The 22,077-nt window shown below is 32.9% G+C and overlaps 1 protein-coding gene across 2 annotated transcripts in view; it reads left to right on the top strand.

Annotated features, from left to right (window-relative positions):
- gkt (tyrosyl-DNA phosphodiesterase glaikit) overlaps nucleotides 1-22,077 on the top strand; it is a 112,426-nt gene that overhangs the window by 13,415 nt on the left and 76,934 nt on the right. For both annotated transcript variants that reach the window (XM_089103523.1, XM_089103525.1), the window contains exon 2: nucleotides 16,792-16,899. In XM_089103523.1, the coding sequence (XP_088959649.1) occupies nucleotides 16,792-16,899 (108 nt within the window). The remainder of the gene's footprint in view (nucleotides 1-16,791; nucleotides 16,900-22,077) is intronic.

The raw sequence follows: 22,077 nt of genomic DNA on the forward strand, positions 1-22,077 counted from the left end.
TTGTGAACTGTAGGATCTCAACACTTTGATGAGTCAAAAATATGCTTATTGAGCAATATTTGTTTTCCTGACAATACAAAGGGTGTTTGATTCCCCTCCCTAATCAGTTCACAAGCTTGAACAGCGTTTTTTTAGTTTTAGAGAAAATTAAGCTGACTACAGTTACCCTTGGCAAAAGTTACCCTTGTAGCATAGCCTATTTTAATACAATTATTCTGCTTCACACCACTCGTCTGTGGTTGCATCTGCCCACGAGTGAGCCTATTTCTGATTAACATGCTTTATTCTGACTTTTGGGATAGTTTGTTTTAACTGTCAGTCTGTATCTGGAATTCGTCAGTTTTTAAACCAGAGTACTCCTTGGTGTTGTTGACTGATTCATAAATCTGGATCTCCAGATTTACAATGGTTTCAAGCCTCTCTAAACCAGAAGGAAGAGGATTTGTTTTGTATGTCAGATCACCACAAAAAGTAGGAAACCGTAATTTTGATTCTAAATATCAGCTGTGGGCAGAGCAGGAATGAATAAAAATTGGGCAAAAGGGCTATATCTCAATTACAAGCTGGTTTTATAAAAGTCATAGCCATCCTCTGTAAAAAAAAATTTCACTTTGTGATTGCAAACTCTTCTAATTAAGCGATTCTTCCTTGTCAATATGTAGTAATTGTTTCAGATTTCAACTTGCCCCTAGTTTCATTGAGTCATGGCTCTGCCACCATAGGAGATAATGATGAATAAATTGAACCACTCCTTTCGTGCCTATAAGAACATTCATTAAATCTGAAAATTAGTTTTCCAACTTGGTACAGAGGGGGATAAAACCCAACTGTCCTAGATCTTATATTTGTTAAAAATGACAGAGCAGTTCTATGTTTAGAGATCCAGAACCAGCTTTTATTGCAAGCAACCATACAACCATTGCTTGTCAACCAAAGTTGTGTACACAGAAAGCCAATTTTGAAAGCATGTGTGTACAAATTACAATAAGGTCTGCCAAGGTTTAGCCCTTTAAAATTGGTCTTTTGTTGAAAAGAGTAATGTAGTGAGAGATTGGCAAGGGATGACAAAAATCATTGTGGAGATGACAGCCAAAGATATAACTAACCTTTTGCCTCTTGGCAAAGGATGCTTTCTTTCATCACACAAGAAAAGAAGCTAGCAATTCAAAAGAAAAAAAAGTTGGGGAGAAGGTGCAAGGATGTATTCAACTTACAAGTAAGCACAAAGATTTATTAGCATCAGCATCAAAAACCAATCCAAAGGAGGTTTGGAAATACACCTCCACCCAAAAGCCTGGAAGATATTCAGTAACAGAAGAGTCAGTTAACGGGAATGTCATGAGCAATCCTGGTGATATAGCCATAAGTCTAACAAGCAGTTCAAGTCAGTTTTCACATATCCAGATGATCCTCCCTTTCCAGAAAATTTGGAGTACGATATTGAAAAGCAAATGCAAATTATCAGTGGTGAATTTAAGTATTTTGCGCCAGTAGGCTATTTCAATTTTGCCGCCCTACTTACCCCTACAAATCGAATCAGTTTTTACAATCATATTAAAAGCAATTTTTTATTAATGAAATAGTAACTTTTGTGAAATATTTTTTAGAGTTAATAATAGGTAAGTATAAGTAATAAATAATTATACCTTCGGCCTGTTATTAATATAATTTTCAATTATGGAATCCTTATGAAGGTGAAGGTTTAGTTTACTAGTTATTTTTACTAGTCAATACTCATTGATTTAGTAAATTATACGAGTGTGTTAATTGTTATAGAAAAACAATCAATATAAATAATATAATTTAATATTCAATATCAATTTCTTCTTTTATTCAATATAATCTGTATGCAAATCAAATTATGCTTACAATGCTCTTTTACGCGCCTTTTTGTTTACAAATTTTTCAATTATATCTTCAAATGATAGTTTATTCATTATATCTGACTCTATAGGCCTGCATAAAAGTGCTTGGGCATTTAGCTTTTCTTGACATAACGTTGACCATAGGTAATTTTTTTCCCCGTTTTAAATAGGAAAAACTTCTTTCACCAGAACAATTTTTCGCTGGTCTACAAAAAGCCTTGCTAACTGTAATGTGCAAAGTTGGGTAAATATTATGCAAGCTTTTTTGTTGTAGAAATGAAGAATTCTCAAAGACCCATAGTCTGGTTTTGTTAAAATGTTTTTGAAGCTATTTGGCATTGAAAATGTCAACACTCTTGAATAAAATCATTCTCTAAGTCATTCAGATATTTTTTTTTCTAGGAATGGTGCCTTTTCCTTAAGGATTAATGATGGTAATACACTCATTTTGGTTAGAAACGAAAATTTTTCGTTAAAGATATTGTAAGCCTCCTGCAGTTTCTCTAATTCCGGTATGAGTCTATCAATGAGGATGAGAAATGTGTTCTCTCTAAAATTATCACTCTTAATCATTCTTATTTCTTTATTGGGTGTTTCATCATATTGTTTTTTTTTATATTTTTGGCTGTCTTTTATTCATATCTTTTGAATGCCTTTTTTGACCCACTGAATTCTATTGTTTTTTGTTCAAAATGCTCAAGATTTTCTTGCTGAAATACAAAAAACTTGAAAAGAGATTCGTAAATATTAGCAATCGTGATCATGTCTATTGTAGAAGTTTGAATTTCTTTACTCACTTAGTTATTTCTCTCCAAAAATACATTCCACATTACAACCATAACGGCTATCTCAAGTTTTTCTAGGCTTCAAAAGTATTCTAGTCGCTTCATTTCGCGTTACAGGCTTTTCGCAAAAATCATCTTTAATTGATTCTAAAGTCTTAATGACATCGAACAAAAATCTCTTAAACTCTTACCAGCATCTCCTATGTTTTCCCTTTCATAATCTTAGACATTAATTTTTTCAAACATTAATCTTTTAATCTCAAACATTAATGTATCTCAAACTTAAAAAAAAACTTAGATTTCTTGAAGCAACAGAAGCTTGACCGACAAGCTTCTGTGGAAGATTTAGCAGCTGTAGTTGCAACCAAATTCAACAAGTGCGCTGAGCAAGTAACGAAAAAAGCATAAGGTGCTTATCTTTGAATTATTGCCTGTAAGCCATTATAGATACCAGCCATATTCGCAGCATTAACATATGACTGTCTACAACAATCAACAATGTTTATATCTAGTATGTTAAGTTCGAAAATAATACAGGAAAAAATTTCTTCAGCTTTGTGTCCTACTAAGGGCAAAAACTTCACAGATCTTTCACACGGTTCACCTGTCCAAACACGGTTCACCTGTCCTGTTACACGGTTCACCTGTCTACACGGTCCAAAACGTATCTAATGACGAGAGTAACTTGGTCCACATGTGCTATGTCTGGTGAAGAATCGAAGACTAAAGAAAAATATTTCGCTTTTTGTATCTCGTCTTTAATTTGTTTTAAGACTTTATGACTCATCAAAAGAATAAACTCATCGCAAATGGTTTTAGACAAGTAACTGGTACTTCCGGATCCTTGATTTACAAATCGTTTAATATGTTTGTCTAAAAAAGGGTCGAATTCAGCTAACAGTTCCTTTTTTTATACAATAATTTCCGTTGTGTGGATCACCGAACTTTTTATTTTTTTAATCCCTGAAAGCAAGGCCTCTTGAACATAGTCGTTTCACCACGGTAACAACTCTCTTCAGAGCGTTTCGCCAATACGTAATTTCTTCATCAACCTGGACATGCAGCAAATGATCAACTTCGCCATCTATGTTAAATCTTAGTTTCAAACTAAGAATACTAAATTTATGGCATGTTGAGATACTCGGTGTTCTGCATTTTTCCAGTCATTGAAGCCAATGTTCTCAAACTTAGTTTTATTTCCTAATGGACCAATTGCCAAACAAAGCCTAAAAAAAACGAATTTTTTAGTTTCAGAATAAACCAGCAATTTTCGGAAATTAACTTCATTGTTTTTATTTTCTTTGGAAAATACTCATTGGAAAGAAACGACGCTGATCAGCATATATTTTTTCACTTTTCGAGAAGCCACAAAACTTGTTTCGATCAAAGCCGTTCCTATCTATAATCTCCTTTACAGAATCTTTGATTTCCCGTAAGTTTGGATCTTTGTTCAGGTTAATAACACTTTCTACCTTTGATTCTAATGTAAGATTTGGAGATGTATCTTTGCTTTTGGAATTAGTTGATGATTCCACCATCACTTCTTCTTCAAAGAGAATATCTATTTTTCGAAAAGTAGATGTAGATGGTAAAGCTAAAGTCATAGATTGTGGCTTTTCTTCAGCTGCAGCAGTATTTTCTTTTTTTAAATACTTTGGATTTCCTCTTCTTTTTCTTCTTCTGAAGGCGGGCTTGTCCGACTATCAGATTCATCCCTTTTCCTGGTTAGTCTCTAGTTTTGCGACAAATATCGTCATGCTAGGTATAATGTTCTTTCTTATATATAATAGTAGATCTTTCGTTAAGTCTTGCGACTCCGAGAGATCGTAGATAATACTAGAGAGAATTTCGTATCTTATAGAAGTTCATTCAGTTTATTAGAAAATCGTCTACTATACTTTAATTTTGTTTTTATATAATAAAAATAACAGTTCCTATTGCTATACTGTAAATGCTATAGCTCGCTGAAGGCTACTACATACGCTTATAGGTATATATGCAAAGTTGACTCTTTTTATTATTGATATTGCATGAACTGCAAACAGGGGACGAGGGAACTGAGCCATTTGAATTAGGGAACTGATAGGAGAAAGCCAGAAAATTTAGCCCATTTGATCCAGAAGGAATTCTATGATAAATTTTAGAAAAATCCTTGTTGGGAAAGGGAGATAGAATGGGATTATTCTTATTAAATATAATATCTGATAGTCTCCATTGGTAAATATCTCTAATGGGGATTGGTTACCCACTTGGCTGGTCAATATTTATAGCATTTTTTGCTACTTCATCTGCCTTATAATTAACACGGCGAGTGTATAGGGACATCATGAAGATAAGTTCTTAAACCTAATGAAGCAATATTATACATAATGTTAAGACAATTATAATTTCTAATATTAAACGTATAATGAGGGGCCGAATACAGCAACTAAAGGCTTGACAAAGAGTCAGAATAAACAATCATATTAAGTGAATTAGCAATCAAAGGTTGGTTATTCATAAGGCGCTCTAATGTCATGATTATGGCGTTTAACTCTGCAGACATTATAGATACATTATTATACATTCTCTCACCCATTCCAATATTCAGGTGAGGAAGGAAAGCACCACTTGCTACCTTCTCATTCAATTTGGACCCATCAACAAAAAGTTGGAAATGGTTTTTTAATGTAATTGTATTAATTTCAGCAAGTTTTTTTCTGGATGAAAACACTGGGGGTTAATTCTGTAGTCCACTTTGAGAAATCAGTATTTATTATGGGAACTGACCAATTCCATGGAGGGGAATGGGGGAAAGTAGGTGCAATAGACTTTGTGGGAACTGGGAACTTCTTCTGAATATTGGCATACTAATCTACAATGCCTCTATACTTGGCTGGATTTCTTAGTCAATTATGTAGGGTGTGTGAGCCGTTTGCTTCAATTTTTGTGAGATATTTTATCAAGAGAAAGCTACGTCTCTCCTTTATTGTTGTTAATCCACTCTCTGTAAGCAGAAACTTAGTGCTTGTGGGTTTTCTAAGGCCAAATATGAGACGTATTATATCATTTTGTGTTGTTTCAATTTTTTGCATCTAGGTCTTTGCTCATGCACCATAAGCGATGAGCCCATAGTCAATCTGGGGTCTTTTATGTGACTTATAAACTGAGTAAGGTATTCTCCTTACAACCCCAGGGTGTGGAAAGAAGTCTTTTTAGTATTCTTGTTTTTCTATAACACTTTTTTATTGTGTTTGAAATGCAGAGATGGAATTTAAGTTTTTGCTCAAGAATGAGACCTAGGTAATTAATTTGATTAACTTCTGGGATAGATGTTCCATTTAGAGTTAGCCTTGCATTAACATTATTTCGCTTATAGTGAAATTGGATTATTTTTGACTTGGTGGGTGCAATGGGCAAATCTGAATTTTGGGAAAATTTTTTCAAATTGGAAAAGTGACCTTTGCAGCTTAGACTGTGCAATCTCAAAGGTGTTTCCGGATGACCATAGTACCAGATCATCAGCATATTTTAGATTCGTATGGGGGAGGTTCATGTCCCAGAGATAGAGGGCAAAGAGGGGGCAGCTCAGGACTGTACCCTGAGGAAGGCCTTTGGTTATTATTTTTTGGGGTTAAGAGGCTGAGCCTACACAAACAATGAAACTTCGCTTTTCTATGAAAGATTTTATAAAAGATGCTTGCTGGGGGGGTAGTCCAAGGTTTGCAAGTTTGGTAAAAAAGATATGGTTCTTCCCATTGTATTATGCCCCTTGAAACTCTATTAAATCTTAACATAGTTTCATATTGTTTTAAAATTTATTATGTTGTTACTTTTTTAAAATGAAATAATATTCTTCTGCGTTGTTTTTTGTCATTACGAAAGTGGTTTTGTGTTGTATCATTTTATTTTTTTCATACCACCAGAGGAGTCGCGTTAATAGTAATTTATAACTGAATTTTATACTCAAATTATTTATACAAATATACCTATAATAAAAAGTGGTATATTTGTGTTTATTTTTATTTAAAATTTTTAGGAGGGGTGAACATTTACAGATATTGGGGAAAATAGAAGAAGCCCAAGCATGATTGTAGCAAATTAAAAGTTCCTGTTTAAATGAAGGGGTCAGATTCTTTATCCATGTAGGGTGTATGTTTTCATAGCTGCTGCTAGCCTTGGCCCTAATATGATATATTGCATTATTCAATTCCTGGATTGAAAATGGACTGGTTGTTAGCTCATTAACAAAAAGAGTTGCAAATAGCTTTGCCTTTTCATTATCATTGTCCTAATTGGTAATATTATGTATTAGCTCATACTGGAGCGTGTTGGGGAAGTTTTTTTCTCACAGATGTGGCTTATGAATTTAAGTATAATTGGCTCGAGTGTTTCTCTGCAGAGATTATTTACGAAATTATTCCAGCAATTATATTTAGCATTTATTATAGGCCTTTTGAGATTGGATTATGCTTTTAATTTCTTTATACATGTAATATGAGATGTTTTTTTAGGAGTGGTCTCATAGTTAACTTTGTTTTTATCCATCTATTTTGTAATTCATTAGTCTAAACGGTGGTGGTAATGCGGTTGTTGGCTGTTGTGATGAGTGTTTTCAGGTTGTGTTTATTATGATAGGGAGGTATGAGCATTGATGCCAGAGCTTCATAATTTGTGTCAGCTGTTGAATCTTATATGCATTACTTGTCTTTGAAACTTGTAATATCATCATTAATATTATTCTTTAAAATAGTCAAATAAGATTTAGTTTTAGTATATTTGGGGGGTATGTGACAGAGTTTCAGCAGGTTCATTTAGGGAACAAACTATGGCAAAGTGGTCTGTACATAGGTTATCAGTTTATTTATATAAATTTTGTTCAAAATATTTAATGACACGATTTGTAAATCAATTGTAGAGAAACTGCCACTCTTGGGGTTGAAATATGTATTCAGGTTTGGAGGGGTAGAAACAGCTAATTCACTATTATTTAAAATCAAACACTCAATAAACTTACCAGCTTCATTTGCTGGTTTATTCCCCCACAAAAGTAGTGGGCATTAAAATCTTATTTTCATAAAAAACTTATGCATAAAAAACTTATTTTCTGAAAGTGACCTTACGTTCCACTAAAGTATTGATATGTGTTGTTTTTTAGATTTGTTTTTCATATGTCTGTGTATCAATGTTAAGCTTTATTAATAGTAAAGCAAGATTTTTTTTGCTTGAATGAGCATATGGTTAGGTATGTAGGTATTTGCCAATTCAGCTATGATTTTTGTTTTCTGTAGTTGTTGTAAACTCATGGCCTGGACTGCATTACAGTTTAGAATGAATAGGCATATATTTGGAGTTTGCATGTTTGGCTTGGGATCCAGTTTGTCAGTTAAGGGATTAATTCCTGCTAGAGTTTCTGGTTTGTTTCTTCTTGGGAGGGGGACCAGGCAGACCTCATCTCAATGGACGAGGAGGCTTGTTGGCTTAGTGATTCTTTCTGATATGGATGTGAGCTGGGTACGTGGGGCATTGTGAATGGGGTGTTTGGCCATTGTGGGTTTTATTTGGCTGGTGTTTTCATAGGGTTTATTTCGAGCTTATCTATTATAAGAAATTGCCGTATAGTGTTATGTTAGGATTTTGAGTCATAATTTTAACTCGTACTTTACGATGGCGGTCTTTTTCGTACCTTATTAAATCGCAATTGATAAAATTGTTAGGGGGGTTGGTAAAAGTGCTCAATTCTTTATTATTTGAGACTGTAAAATAAATACAGGCTAGGTGAGTTTCGCTGCATTTGTTTGTTGTGTGTCCCAGTTTGAGACACTTCTGGCACTGGATAGGCTTTGGGCTGTACGCCTTGTGTGGTTTGATTTGCCCGAAAAGGAATAACTTTTCTGGGATATTAATTTTTTTGTTCAGTGTAAATAAGAAAGATTTACTTGTTTTTAGGCCATTAGAGTCGGTTTTAACCAGTTGGGTGACATCTTCAACAGGGATTATGTTGCCAACTCTATCTGAGAGTCCTTCTTTTAACTCCAGAATAGGTATTTCTGGGGGATATTGTACACTACTATTTTTGTTGGGGATTGGTTTGGGTTCCATGTAGATGAGTTAATTGGGATATTCAGCAGAGATTTTAGATTGATTATTATATCTGCTGATTTCTGATCTTGGATAGTTATTAGCAAAGATCCATCACGGTTAATGTTAAGAGAGAGAAGTTATTTTAACTATACTACAATTGCAAACCCTGCTGTGATAAATATCTTGCCACTAAAATCTTGTAGACTTCCTAATTTTTATGTACTGGCCCAAGAGTGTTTCATTAATCGTTTGACTGGGGGACGGGAGATACGGGCGATTGGGGAGATTTTTTTCCTTTTGTTTTCTATAAGCTAAATTTCCTATTGAAACAAATTTTTCGTGAGAGGTATATGATACTCAACCCGACTAATGTTCCCCGTTTACTGCTTTTACCTAGATTTGGAGCTGTGAGATTGTTAGCTTGACCAGCTAGGATGGGGATTAAATGAGACAACTAACGTAGTATTTGGGGTGGGGTCCGGGGGGGGGACGTTTTTGTAGGGAGAGTTATTTGCATTGCCTATTGGAATGAGCTTTAAGCAAACAATAAAAGAATAATACTATGATTATTAGACCGTCTGCACCCTACCGTAGGGAGAACATCACCATCCACAAAAGAAAACACTACAGTATTGCCCAGAGGAGGGTTTTGAGCACGATTGGTTCGGTTCACTGCTGATAAATCGAGAAAATATATATCACAAGAAATTTTATTGCAAATTTCTTAAAGTGTTGCAATGTTCTTTGTTGTAGAAATGAAGACTTCTTGAAAACCCATAGTCTGGTTTTGTTAAAATGTTTTTTGAAGCTATATGGCATTGAAAATGTCAACACTTGAACAAAATCATTCTCTAAGTTTTTCAGATATATTTTTTCTAGGAATAGGGCCTTTTCCTTAAGGATTGATGATGGTAATACACTCATTTTGGTTAGAAACGAAAATTTTTCATTAAAGATATTGTAAGCCTCTTATTGGCTCACAATATCTTTTTGGATTTGGATTTTTATCGTTTTACGGATGATTTCTTCTTGTTCTTCTTTTTTAATTTTTGCCTTCGTTTTATACTCAGCTCCACTAAGTCGCTTTCTTCCATCGCTCATTTTACAATTTTTTTTTATCCAAAACTTCAATAGAAAATATAATAGATTTATATCTTGTTCACAGTAGTTAAAAATTGAATTATGTCTTAGTAATTATGAGTGATTTACTTCTCAATAAAACAATAATATTATCATATATACTACTTACCTATTATAAATAAGTTGCTGCGGTAATGTAATTTACAGAAAACTTTTAAAGAAAATTACAGTAAACACTCAGAACAAATTTTATTCTATTTGCAGGAAACAACTGAAACTGTTATAATACAAAAGAAAGCTCGCTCATAGTCGATAATGACAAGTAAGCACTGCAATATATGTATATAGAATTCTATATTTATATTGAATTATAGAATTATATAGAATTATATACATATAGAATGAGCCATCTGGGGTGCATAGGGCATCGACGAAGCCCCGGTAAACGTTACGATGTATATAGAATAATGCTTCATAAACTTAAAACTATAAAGTTTTTTTTTGTATTTGCCGACAAAATACTACCGACAATGTCGGTAAAATTTGCCAACGAAATACACTGTGCACATCAAATAAATTTGATAGAGCTTAGTCAGGGATTCTAAAATTTTGAAAGAGAAGCAATGCCAATAATAAAACATACCTCAATATTGTTCCTTTATGTGATATTTATCATTGTTAATTTTTTTTGTGTCACTCCGAATTTAAGCCACCCCCAAATTTTGCTGCCGATGTGCGCTCCTTACGCACCGCCTAGGAATGGCCCCGGTACGTTCATTAGGTAGGTCGCTAGCGCTATCATTTCAGATTCGTTCAATTTGAACATTTTTTCGCAATTTTTATTGAATTTTGCCGCCCCCCCCCCCCTTCAAAAAAAAAATTGTGCCGCCCTAGGCAAATCCAGCACTGCAAATTATACCATCTGAACTTTGGATGTGGAATTATGGCTCAAAAGATTGGATACAAATATATGTGCTGGTCCCAATAGAGCTTATCCTTGCCTCCCCTTATCCTTGCAGAGCTTGCCCTCCCCTTGACAAAACTGTTCCAAAGTCTTTGGGTACAAAACAAGTCCGTCGAGGTTGGCAAAATTCAAATATTCAGCCTGTTCACAACAATGGAAGTAGGAACGTGCTCCATTAGTATTATCTCAACAGCTAAAAAATCCTCAAAGAAATCATGAATAATGGAATTGACTACAAACTGCATTAGCTATGACTAATTGACCATGAAGCATTTAATTGAATACGAACTATTTGAAAAAAATATACATTGCTTCAGATCTAGATGCTCAGTTGACTCAAATTTCATAGGTACAGATAATTATGTCATCAAGTTGCTAGATCACAGTATTCCAGTTGATGTGATCCTTTCAGATTTCGACAAAGTATTTGATGAAATTTGTCATTGCTGACTGAAAATAAAAGTAATATGTATCAGCCTACATGAGGAGATTGTAGAATTATTGGTGAAATTCCTCTTAGGAAGAATGCAGAGAGTTAGGGTCATTGAAACAACAGGTAAGAATTATTTTCAGAAGTTGCTGAAGTTGTCAGTGGTGTGCCCCAGGGGAACGATCTTGGGTCCAGTATTATTCAATTCTTGCACTCCAAGCTGTAAGAAACAAGATAAGCCTTTATACTGATGGTCTTATGTGACCATTGCTGGAATTTGGCATACTTGTTGCTGCTACCTTGAGCAAGGGCAATCAGCAGAAAGTAGAATCTGTCCAAAGACGGGTGACGAAAGTTTCTAATGGATGCAAGAATCTCGACTACCCGTCTTGATTGAATAAGCTACGGTTCCAAACTGGATTTAAGGTCAATACTAGGATCCTGGATTTGGTGTCAATACTAGTGCTAGTTATTAGCACCTAAAAGATGCAGGTGTGGTTTTAAATTGGGTAAATTGTGGATTTAAATGTGGTAATGAGGTAATGGGGTAAATTGTGGTTTTAAATAGTTTTAAAGTGGGTTTTAAATTCTGTCTATAAGCTCTTCTAAAGGAAACGCGATAATAACAAAAGGTAATACCATATAATTCCCCCATCAACATTCTTTTCAAATATAATGGTTGCTATTGTGATAAAAGCCCCCTTCTCCATAATTAGCCAGATATAGCCCTAGGCTATATTCAAAACTAAACAAGAACACTTAAATGATTTAATTCTTGTAGTATATATTTCTTTGTAATTATAGACAGTGTCTATTAATGAGATTTTCTCATTTCCTCCCCTTTTTATCTCCTTTTTTCTTTTCTAAGTAAAAATTTAACCAACCATTCACATTCTTTCACAATGTCATGATGTCATTGACAAGGTTAAGAACAAAATGCTCTTTAACAAAATAAAGTAGAACGATTCAAGTACTAAAAACAATGGATTAATATGCTACTTAGGGCTATGTCTGGTCCAATTATGGTGATAGGGTACATTGTCATGGCAACAATGTTGCCATGTTTACATTGTATTTGGAATATGTTTTACTAGTTTGTTTTAATATATATAATAATAATAATAATACCCACTAACCTCATAAAAAAGTGGAGTAGGCCTAACAAAAGAAAGTAAAGGGAAAAGACATACAAAACAAACACATACAAAACAATATCAAATATAAAAAATAAACGACAATGCTAATCAGAATCGCACGAGAGGATGAAAAGGACCTAATAATAATAATAATATTGTTCCCATAGGAACAGTGGGTACATTGTATTTGGAAACAGTGTTGATGGGGTATCAAATAGTGCTACTCTTTTGTTTTTATAGTGTTTCTTTCTGAAGAATCCATAGAACAGTTTTAACCTTAACTAGACATAGTTTGGCATACAGTGTACTGAAACTCAAGTAACACTTGTAATCCTATACCCCATTCCGAATTATGTTGACTGACTTGATTTATTAACCAAAATGAAACAATCCCGTATATGCCAGAGGCTTTAAACAACCAATGACGGAGTTTGAGAACTAAATCACTTAATAAAATTATCACGCTGAATAGGACACATTATGAGAACATTAAGGAGAAAAACTAAACAAACAGAAAATAAACAGCAAAAACAAACAAAAAACTTTTTGTCTACTCGATAAGATATTTTTTATTTTTTTGGAACAAGCTCAGTGAAAATTGATTCTTATATATAATTGGGCACTCCGCATTCCAACACCAACGTGTCGTCATGACGTTGCACCATGAAATCACATTGCGTCATGACACACCCATGCATGGGCGTGCTGCATTTCCGAAATTAGTTGAATTTTTTTTGGATGAAGTTGTTGGGTATGAATTATACTCTGTAGCTATATGAACATGTTATATTTTCTTATTCTATATATTTTCTTATATATATATTTTATATATTTTCTATTTAGAATATATTATATATTTTATATATAATATATATATTATATATTATTATTTATATATTATTATATATATATATATATATATATATATATATATATATATATATATATATATATATATATATATATATATATATATATATATATATATATATATATATATATATATATATATATATATATATTATATATATTATTATTTAGAATATATTTTATATATAGAAAATATATTCTATATATTTTCGTAGCTATATATTTTCTTATTCCAATTGGTGCTAATGAATGAACAAACATGTAAACCAAACTCCCGACTTGGAATTGCCAGACGGAATTAATCACCTACAAAGTATTTATTCGAAAACAGGGTGTTTACTGCATGATTTTCTGTTACTTTGATTTTACTTGGGTTGTAATTAAGCGAATTAGACCAAAGAGCGCGTCCACACTCTAAATATGAAGAAACGAGAGTATAATATAAAGTTTTTGAGTGCTTTATGAGGAATAAAATGCTTTTGTCCATTTGAAATACCCGTCTTGTGGAAATTTTAATGGAATGTGCCCTCACATGAACTTTCCACGGTATCATTTCAACAACCATTCACAAATGCTTGAAATTAGTTACCCTTTCGATCACTACCTTTCCAGATGAAAGTATCTTAATTGTTTCAAGATGTTGGATATTTGAAAAAATCATATATTTTGTTTTATATATTATTGTAGCAAAAGAGTAGTACCATTTGATTCCCTGTTCAACAACGTTCAACAATGTTTCCATGTCAGTACTAGGTTATTCTAAGCCCCTAAACTATGATTCAACAAACAATAATTTAAGACGAACCTGTAATTGAACAAATAATAAAGTCAAACGTAAAATAACATACAGTTAGTTACCACAAACTGTTTGATTATATTTAAAGACAATATTTTCTGCGAAATTTCTCAAAGAATGTAAAAACCAGCGAGGTGTCACTCTGCAGCACCCTTATCCAAGTTTAGTTTAAATGAAGGGAGACTAGAGATTAATCCCTACATCCTCCCACACGCACATCCTTTTCTAGATTTGTATAAAGGCTCATGGAGGTTTAGACAGTTTATCCAGGGACGTACCCAGGATTTTTTTTCGAGGGGGGGGGGGTCCTCAAAGTTTAGTTCCGGGGGGGGGTATAAAATATAAAAAGCTCAAAAAACGCATAATTTTTTTTATATCCATTTTTGTTACGTTTTCACGAGTCAAACAAACATTTCGGGGGGGGGGGATTCAGAATCCCCTAACCCTTCCCCTGGGTACGGCCTTGAGTTTAGGCATTGGAATTCGCTCTTTTAGGCTTATGATACCCCCCATACACAATGAACCACTGTCCATCCTTCATAATACCTGATGCAAAACTATATATCATAGAACATAATTTCATAAATAATCAAGTGAATCAGCTTAGTTAAATCAAGTATTAACGTAATGTATATCTAATTCACCATTTGTCATGTAGAGCCATGTAATTATGTTAAGCCATAATGACATGGCTTTGCAGGAACGAATACACAACCATGAAGCATTACTAAAACTCATCCATTTTTTCTAGATCGTTCTTATAGGAGAAAATGTGAAATTTCGCATTTTTATAGATATGAGGTTGAAACTTCTTTTTGGGGGGTTACCCGCCTTTTTTCAAAACCAGGCAAATTTTCTCGGAACGTAACCTTTGATGGTTAACATTAAACTTAATAAGTTTTATGTATCTGGAACCATAAAAAAGGCTAATCTTTTGATGCATTAATCGCTGTCATTATATTCTTTAGTTTTGGCTTCTATCGGGCGTAGTCGCTCCTTACTTACAGTTCGTTACCACAAACTGTTTGATGTCTAGTGGCCTGTAAACTAAATTTTATTTATTTGTACGGGTATCTGTTTTGACCTTTGAATTTATGGGCTTTGAAATATATATTTATATCATTTTATGCATGCATGTATATGTAGATCAGAAACTTTATAAATGCATTTTAACAGAAAGGCGGGCATTTTCCATTTTAATGCCATCAGCGGCATGCAATGGTCTTCAAGGTGTATTTTGAGGTGGTCACGAGTAAGACACTTGGACCTATTTCCCTACAACACCAGCCACCTTAAATTTGCAAATACATGAATGTTGCTCCGATTTTGCTCATATTCAATTAGGGACTGTGTTGACACAGCTCTAACTGAATGCTGATAATAAAAAAATATATATGCTGTTTTAATATACTTAACCAAAAAAAGTGTCTGTTCTCCTAAAAAAAAATATATATATATGTATACATAGGAACCTGGATATTACTTTGATATTGGAATTCTAGGTTCCCTGTAGTTTCAAGTGTTTCCTAAAAATTGTTATCTTACAAGTAGCACCTTTTTGAAGATATTTCAAGGTCAAGAATTTTCAAAGAAAATTTTCCAATGAAGGTAATGGACTAACTAAGACCATTTCATAGTTTCTATAGACTTTCGCATAATGAGGGGGAAGGGTGTCTGAAGCTTTGGAATTAAGCATATTTTCAGGCATAAACTGTGAAGCTTTTTTCTGGTCAGTGTCCAAAGCGTCAAAAAAGTGTCTGTTTTCCTGACACATATTATATGCCCCTGCAACGGACCTGGAGGAACTTTATCCTTTTTATTGTTACTTTGATATCGGAGTTCTGGGTCACCAGAGGTTACAAGTGGTTCCAAAAATTTTGTATATTACAAGTAGCACTTTTTTGAAGGTTTCTCTTGGTGAAAACTTTAATTTCAAGAAAAATTTTTTAGTGGTTTCTTAATTCCAATTTCCAAAAATTTTCAACTTATAAACAACAATCTTAACATAAGTAAGCTGCAATTAGGTTATGACTAACAATATTGCAGTTAAAGTACTTAATTTTTAGAGAATTTAATAAATGAAAATATAGATAGAAAAACGGATATAATATTTAAACAAAGCAGTGGAAGAAAAGAGAAAAAAAGTTATTAATCAGAATTCATTTTGTAGGAATATTTGGGAATTATTAAGATATCTCATTACCAAGTTGAAACTATACGAGAAACAATCTGTCGTACGAGAGACAATCTGTTTGTCATTCCTGTGTTGTTTATTCAGGCTATTTGCAGTAATATTTAGGAATTATTAATAGCCTATGCCAGTTTTATTTATTTGCTTTTCTTTCTTTTTCTACATATCTTGTATTTAATTTAGATTTACTGATTTTTTTCCCCGTTATCAAAGGCTCCTGGACATGGCTTCAAAATATTCGGATTTTGCTGCTTTGTTTAAATATTAGGTTATAGCCGCTTTTCTCTCTATATTTTCATTTATTAAAGTCTGTAAATGAAAAGGCAATGTGGTCTAAGAAATTATTTATTTTCAGTTTTTATACTAAGGTTCTTTATTTTTATACTAAGGATTTATTAATATTTTATATTTTATATATTATATTTATATTTTATATTTTCTACAGGCTTTGTCATAATGAGGGGGGGGGGGAGTGGAGCTTTATAAGCTAAGCTCATTTTCAAGCCTAAACTATCAAGGTTTTGTTTTTGTCAGTTTTTTGAGGTTGACATAAGCCAACCTCAAGGGTTTCCATGGTTGTTTGAATGAACAAAATACGTTTTCTATTATAGTTGAGAAGGCTGTCAAAAACGATGATCTAAAAGATGAATTATCTACGCTTCAAAAAATGCAACTGGATATTGTTCTAAGCCTGGCTAATGAAGGAGTTATACAAATTGGTAAGATAGTTTTTGTTTATTTAGTTTTTTTGCAAGTTTTAATTTCTTTTCTTTTCTTTAATGTATTTATGTTGTATAAATCAGTTTTTCTCATAAACTTGCAATATAAACATTGTTAGGTGACTCTGTCTCACAACTTTATTTTTTAAAACAATAAAAAACTTTAGCGTAAAGAGCGAAGCGTTGAGAAGGGGACAGCCCCTTTCATATACGGAATAATTTCTGTTCGTTTTAAGTTTTAATGTCGCTCCTTACTTTCAGTTTTAAAAACTTTTTTTTTTATTTAATCGTAAATAGAACTAGTTTAATTGCGGGAACAGTGCTGGTCAGTGTGACGTGGCCATTGGCGGTTTTGACTTCTCTTGCATCAGGGGGGAAATCTTGATTAGCCCCCCTCCCCTGTCTCCCAAAGATTTTCAGGCCAAATTTGAACAGAAATTGAATTTATTAAAAAAAGTTGAATACAAACTATCACACACAAAAAATATTAAGATTAATTAATTTCGGTCTACTTACTTTTATTTTCAAGGAATGGTGCTGAATATATGGTAAAAATGACAATTTCGGATTCAATTTTCTTGTACTTACTGCGACCTCTGCTTTATTTTCATAAAAATAAAATTACAAAATGATTATAACCGTTCGATTATAAATTTGAAATTATACGTCCCTAAAATTTCTGCACCCTGGAACAAGTCTCTGTCCCACATAAAACACCCTATATACGTGGCTTGGATCAGCTTTAAACAGGACAAAGAAAATTGATATAAATAATCTTTGTATTCTATTTCCACGTTTTGCCCAGATTGCCCAGAATTTGAAATGTGACGTCACGCCTTCCCAGCCCTATAGTTGTCACTTTGCAATTCCCACTCTATTTAATTCCTTTAAATAATCCTGTTCAACAGTCTTTTTGGTTTTCTTTCATAGGGTCAATCTATATTTTTTCATTGGGACATTTAGCTAAAGGTTTTAAACTCAAGTCTTTTTCAAAGGCTTTCTATCCACCTGAAAACCTTGGGGTTACCATCCATAAAAAGCACCTTCAATACAAATCAAAGAAAATACTGTTGCATCAGCAGATTCAATATTTGTTAATTAAATAATTAATTATTGTTAAAACTGCATTTATGCATATATGAGAATACATTTCTATATATATATATATATATATATATATATATATATATATATATATATATATATATATATATATATATATATATATATATATATATATATATATATATATATATATATATATATATATATATATATATATATATATATATATATATATATATATATATATATATATATATATATATATATATATATATATATATATATATATATATATATATATATATATATATATATACTGAAGGGGGGGGCTTCAGTTGCCATTTCTCAAATAATTTCAACTGGGAAATTTTCTCACTAGTCATATCAGTTGAAGGTGTACTTTTTTCATTTACTCTGAGCTGGGTTTTACTCTTTACTAAGGATACACAGGTACGTACGCTTTTTTTTGGGTGGTGGAGGTGGTGGAAGGGCAGTAATAACAAACTTTTTATCTAATAATCTGAATTAGTATTGCCAAGAACTTAGGGAAAGTTAAGATTTCAGGGGGCCCTTGATGACCCTCCGTGTAGGTGCATCGGCGCACATCTCTCCTTTAGGAAACAAAGAGGGTTGTTTCAAAATTGTTTCAAAACGAAGAAAAAAGTCGATCAGTTTCAAGTTTCTTTATATGTTCCAATTAAAAATTCTAAGCATACCCGCCTTAAAGTTAATTACGTATCAAATGAAACGAATGAAATTCTGTAATCCGACAAATTGATGACCATAACTTTGTTGTAAAAAAAAACAAACAAGAAACACATACATTAAAGAGAAATTTAAATGGAACTGCTCCCCGTGAAGCATATAATTTTGAGACATTCCTACACCAGTAGTTTGCAACGAATGGACAAAATGTATATCATTGGATCCATTAGGTTTAGATCTATCCTTTGACCTCTCAAGAATTTTGATGTTCTAAGGCTTATTCTTAAATAATGATTTAAACTTACATAAAAAATAGAAGTTTTTTATTTTGCATGCCTGTGGAACTTATTTAATGTAATTATTTATCTCCTTATGACATCTTCTCACCCTATTAAGGGACGACCTTCTTTTCCTTTGGCCCTAGGTAGCTGGCTGAAAAGGACGATATTTGACAATGCCATCCTTCATCCTTAAAACGTGTCCTAGCTATCTCACACTTTCTCTCATTATAGTGCTGGAAAGTGGGGCAAACTAAATTTTTCCTACTGCTGGTTGTTTCAAATAGAAAGGTGTACCCAAAACTATCCGTACAGTATCCAAAGACAATGTACGTACAGTGTCCGTACAGTGTACTCAAAACTAGTCCGTAGGCAATCCATCTGGCACAAATCTAGCAAATCCTCCTCCGTCTTCCGCCCATGTTTCGAAACCATATGTGATCACTGTTATCACTGTTGGTTCCAATATTCTAATCTTGGTTCACAGACTTATTTTCAGATGAATATATAAACTTGTCGCAGAATTAATCTATAAAACACAATGCAAATTTCAAAAACGTAATTTGGTTAAAGAATAAAGCTGAATATCAGCTATAAGAATGATTAAAAAATTGCCATCTTACCATATGACTTATCGTAAAACCATATGACTGCAGAAAATAACAAATAAAAAGTTTAAACTTACCATATGACTTACCATAAAACCATAAGACTGCAGAAAAAACAACTAAAAATTTTCAAATTACCATATGGCTGCAGAAAAATAACAACTAAAAAGTTTCAACTTATCTTATAACTTACCATAAAACAATACGACTGCAGAAAAATAACAACTAAAAAGTTTCAACTTACCATATGACTTACCATAAATCAAATGACTGCAGAAAATAACAAATAAAAAGTTTCAACTTATCATATGACTTACGATAAAACCATATGACTGCAGAAAATAACAATTAAAAAGTTTAAACTTACCATATGACTTACCATAAAACCATATGACTGCAGAAAAATAACAACTAAAAAGTTTCAACTTACCATATGACTTACCATAAATCAAATGACTGCAGAAAATAACAAATAAAAAGTTTCAACTTATCATATGACTTAGGATAAAACCATATGACTTCAGAAAATAACAATTAAACAGTTTAAACTTACCATATGTGTAGCGATTAAAAAAAGGACTTTAACAATTGTGGTAATAAAGATTGACCGTGTCAAATGTAATATTATGCTTTAAAGCTGTGAACTTACACCTTATAAGTTCTCCGATAGCGCCACTTATAGCGCTAAAGACTGTGCTATATGTAATATTATACGTTAAAGCTGGGGCGATTAAGATGCGCCAAATGTGGCAATGAAGTCTGGGGCCACAAATGTAATATTATGATTTAAAGCGGTGTACCGATCGCGCCACTCACTGAAAGCGAGAAAACAAAATGCGTAGCTATAGTAGATTAGAAATTGTCCAGCTATCAATTTGGGAGCGTAACCTCGCTTCTTCGAGTTATCTCCGTGGCAATTACCTCTAATGTTATGTAGAAACCAGATTCCTGGGAGCGTTACCGATGGAGGCATACGAACTAGTTACCTGCAGTGCGATTAGATACAGATATATAAATAAAACAAACACAAATAGAAAAGCAATAGTTTTATTGAGACTTACATTTAGGTGTACAACAGTGCTTCACTTCACCTGACGACAATAGTGGCTGAGATAACAATGACCAAATCTCTACAATGGCTGCATAATGATAATTCTGACAAAACGAATGTCCAATAATAGTTCTGACCAACGAATCGATACGAATGCCAATAATAATAAATCTGATCTACGAATGCTCTCATCGAAATGCCTCCATAATAATAATAATAATGATAATGACTGAATTGCAATGCCTGAATGCCTCAAAAAACACTTTTCTTCACTATATCAAATTAATTCTGCTTCTGCGCTCTGAGTGCTATTTCACGATTGGCCCAAGTCCTGTAAAGGGGGCCGCTACCTTGTTATTATGTTTACCAACTCACTTCATTATGCTAACTGTTCATCCAATAATTTGTTTTAAATATTTTCGATGATTTAAACATTGATACAGCCCTTATAACTTAAACTTACTGAGAAACTGTGTATCTTGCATTTTTTTATTACCAAATATCTTAGTAAAATTCAAAACAGAATAGCGTGGTTGTTTGGCTGAGGCCACAATGCAGTTTCTCTTTTTGCTGGTTAAGAATTTAGACTCTTGTAAGCGGGATTTGAATCTAATTAGGGGAAGTTTAATTTGTCGGAATTATCTTTTGAAAGAAAGAATTTAATTTTTTGTATTTTAAATATATCACATTACTCACGGTACATATTACCCTTCCCATTATTTAATGACGTCCCGTCATTAGGACTTGCTTGCTCTTGGGTTTTTGAAATATTCGCGATTTATTTACTATTGGTCCTACGTAATTCTAATTGACATTGTTTTATTTTATACTTTTATATAAGCTTAATCAGGGGTGCTAAAAAATTTTTCTATTACTTTTCTTATTTTATTATATATCCCTATCTAAAGTTCATCTACCGGACTGAGATTATCTATGGTTCTAGCCTAGCTACTATACTAAAGATTTTTTTTTCTACATTTAACACTGATGACTTTTACATTTCCAACAAGGTTGAGGCTATTCTACTTTTACTATGAGGTTTTTTTTTGAAAATTCACCTTTTACAAGTTTTTATCCTTTGCTAACTATAGGATAATCGTGCTTTCTATCTACGCTAAATTAAATGAATAGTACGACAATGCTACACATAACTCTATCTGAACATCTAACACTACATATAAGAACGATTTAAAACACACAATCTTATGTTTACCACGTTCACTGGTAAACATTAGAAAGCTTTCACTGGGAATGTTTACTATGTAATATTAATGATAGGATATTGGAATTTTTAAGTTATCGAAGCTATTAAAATGTAACATGTGCAAATTCACTCCTATTTCATCACCATTCATGTCTTTTAGCGTACTCACTCCTTCTGTTATAAATTATTGTCCTTCACTCCTTTCGTCTTGGCGAAGAAATTTTAAAACACTTACAATATAGTTTCTTCACGGAACAGTTCGAGCAT

This window comes from Artemia sp. Qi Xiang Cuo, chromosome 17, assembly GCF_049724085.1.
Source record: "Artemia sp. Qi Xiang Cuo chromosome 17, ASM4972408v1, whole genome shotgun sequence".
NCBI lineage: Eukaryota > Metazoa > Arthropoda > Branchiopoda > Anostraca > Artemiidae > Artemia > Artemia sp. Qi Xiang Cuo.